The sequence below is a fragment of the Callionymus lyra genome, chromosome 15 (assembly GCF_982586985.1).
Source record: "Callionymus lyra chromosome 15, fCalLyr1.hap1.1, whole genome shotgun sequence".
Lineage (NCBI taxonomy): Eukaryota > Metazoa > Chordata > Actinopteri > Syngnathiformes > Callionymidae > Callionymus > Callionymus lyra.
Genome location: NC_141832.1, coordinates 2470422 through 2472571, shown reverse-complemented (window position 1 = coordinate 2472571; position 2150 = coordinate 2470422). Strand labels below are relative to the sequence as shown.

Genomic DNA, 2150 nt, shown 5'->3' with positions numbered 1-2150 from the left:
TTAAAAAAACGAGTAAATAAATTAAAAAAAACATTAAAAGGAGATTTTTTTAAATTATTTGATATTATTTTTCCTAATAAAAATGAATTCAAAACATAGAATTATTGTTTAAACTCGAATCATGTTTTCATCAAACTGTAAATAAAACATTAACAAATATATATTTTTAGAATTATTTATTCTTAAAATGTGTTAAATCAATAAATGTAATTATATTAAATATAATTATTTATAATTAAATATTTATTATTATATTAATGTTTATGGATTAAAAAACGAGTTAAAGTTAAAATTAAAATTTTAAAACATTTTTTTTATATTATTTAAACGTTCCAAATAAATTCTTAAAGTAAAAAACTAATATTATAAAATTCTCAGTAAGTGTAATAAAAAAAATAAACCTAAATAATTTAATGAAATGTGTTAAAATTGCCATGTGACGTCACAGGAAGTGACGAGTGCCCCCTGTTGGACGAACCAGGAAGTGACTCTGAATGTTGCTGAAAACTTTAACTACTTCCATCTATTTTACTCGTTTATTTAGAACCTTTTTGACTTTAAAATGTGCCAAAAAATGTACTTTCAATAAAAGTTTTTGCCTTTTCTTTACTATTTTCTGTTTAAATACATGTCAGTTATTTAACTTAATTTAAATTCTTGGACAGTTAAAATATAAAAATGTAGTTAATATTACTTTAAAATATCTTTTTGCTTTCAAATCAAATTTTATTTGTTATCATAGTTAATTTACGGTTTAAATAAATAAATAAAGTGACTATAAAAATTAAATAATTTCTTTTTTTTAATTTAGATTTAAAACGCAAATATTAAAAAGGGTTTGTTCATTTTTGTGTTGCAATTAAACATCCGGCCACAAGATGGCAGCAGTCGTAAAGTCAGTTAAAAAAGTATAAAAAATTCTTATGTTTTTAAGTTGTTTGTTTAAACTTTCATCACAGAAGAAACAACAACGACTCAGAACAAAAGAAGTTTAATTTGCATAAAAGATATTTTAGATGAAAAAAAACATCTAAAAAAAGAAACGTTACATAAATCTATCGGAACATTTAAGAACAAAAACATGTGTTAAAATAAACGAGTCTTAAAAAACATTTTTAATGAATGTGTTTGTGAAGGGGACACCCTGGAAAGCTCGACTCGGTTTTTACGCGGTAAGAGTTTTTTTTTAAAGAAAACGTTCTTTTCGGGCGCCTAGAGATGACATCATCAGGAAGCTGCGGGACTTCAAATGTCAGCGGATCGGTGGAGGAGGAAGCGGCGTTCAAGAGGCGTGGCCTATCGTACGGCGACTTCCTCCCGTCTCCTCGTAGCGCCGAAGAACTTCCCGGTCGGTGGCGACGAGCTCTGGCTCCGCCCCCCTCAGCTGAAGAGCCTCCTCTGATTGGCCACCAGCGCCGTCTGGCTCTCGCGCCGCCGCTCCTTCTTGCGCTCCAGGCGGAGCCTCCAGCACGCCACGCTGGCGGCGAGCAGCAGCAGGCCGGCCGACAGCAGCGTCAGGCCGAAGCAGGAGATGGTGGATCCGTGCGAGTTGAAGCTGTAGGCCACGGCCGTGACCACCACGCCGGCCACCAGGACCACCAGGCCGAAGGGGACGGTGCAGCGGTAGCAGGAGAGCTCGGCGCCGCCGGTCGCCGCCGCCAGCTGGACCTCGTTGACCAGCGGCACGTTGACCGTGGCGGCGTCTTTGTTGGGTTTCTTCTCGGGAGGAGCGGCCGGCGTTCTCATGGCGTCCGCCGCGGCTTCCTCTGGCATCTCGGCTACAGCGCCGCCTGCTGGTCAGCGTCTGCGAGGAGACCAGACGTTTACTTGCAACTCCAGCCTGTCTTCGTCCTCTCACCTACCCTTCCTTTGTTTAACTTTTCTCTCTTCTTAACCATAGTTTTATCCATCCATCCATCCATGCATCCATCCAACTATCCATCCATCCATCCATCCAACTATTCATCCATGCATCCATCCATCCATCCATCCATGCATCCATCCATGCATCCATCCAACTATCCATCCATCCATCCATCCAACTTTTCATCCATGCATCCATCCATCCATCCATCCATCCATCCATGCATCCATCCAACTATCCATCCATCCATCCATCCAACTTTTCATCCATGCATCCATCCATGCAT

At 38.8% G+C, this 2150-nt stretch overlaps 1 protein-coding gene across 1 annotated transcript in view; it reads right to left on the bottom strand.

The window, feature by feature from the left end:
* Positions 1-975: 975 nt before the first annotated feature.
* The window catches only part of tmem100a (transmembrane protein 100a), a 3032-nt gene continuing 1857 nt past the window's right edge, over positions 976-2150 (bottom strand). The window contains exon 2 of the mRNA XM_087809284.1: positions 976-1804. Coding sequence (XP_087665410.1) covers positions 1381-1773 — 393 coding nt within the window. The 5' untranslated portion in view covers positions 1774-1804 and the 3' untranslated portion in view covers positions 976-1380. The remainder of the gene's footprint in view (positions 1805-2150) is intronic.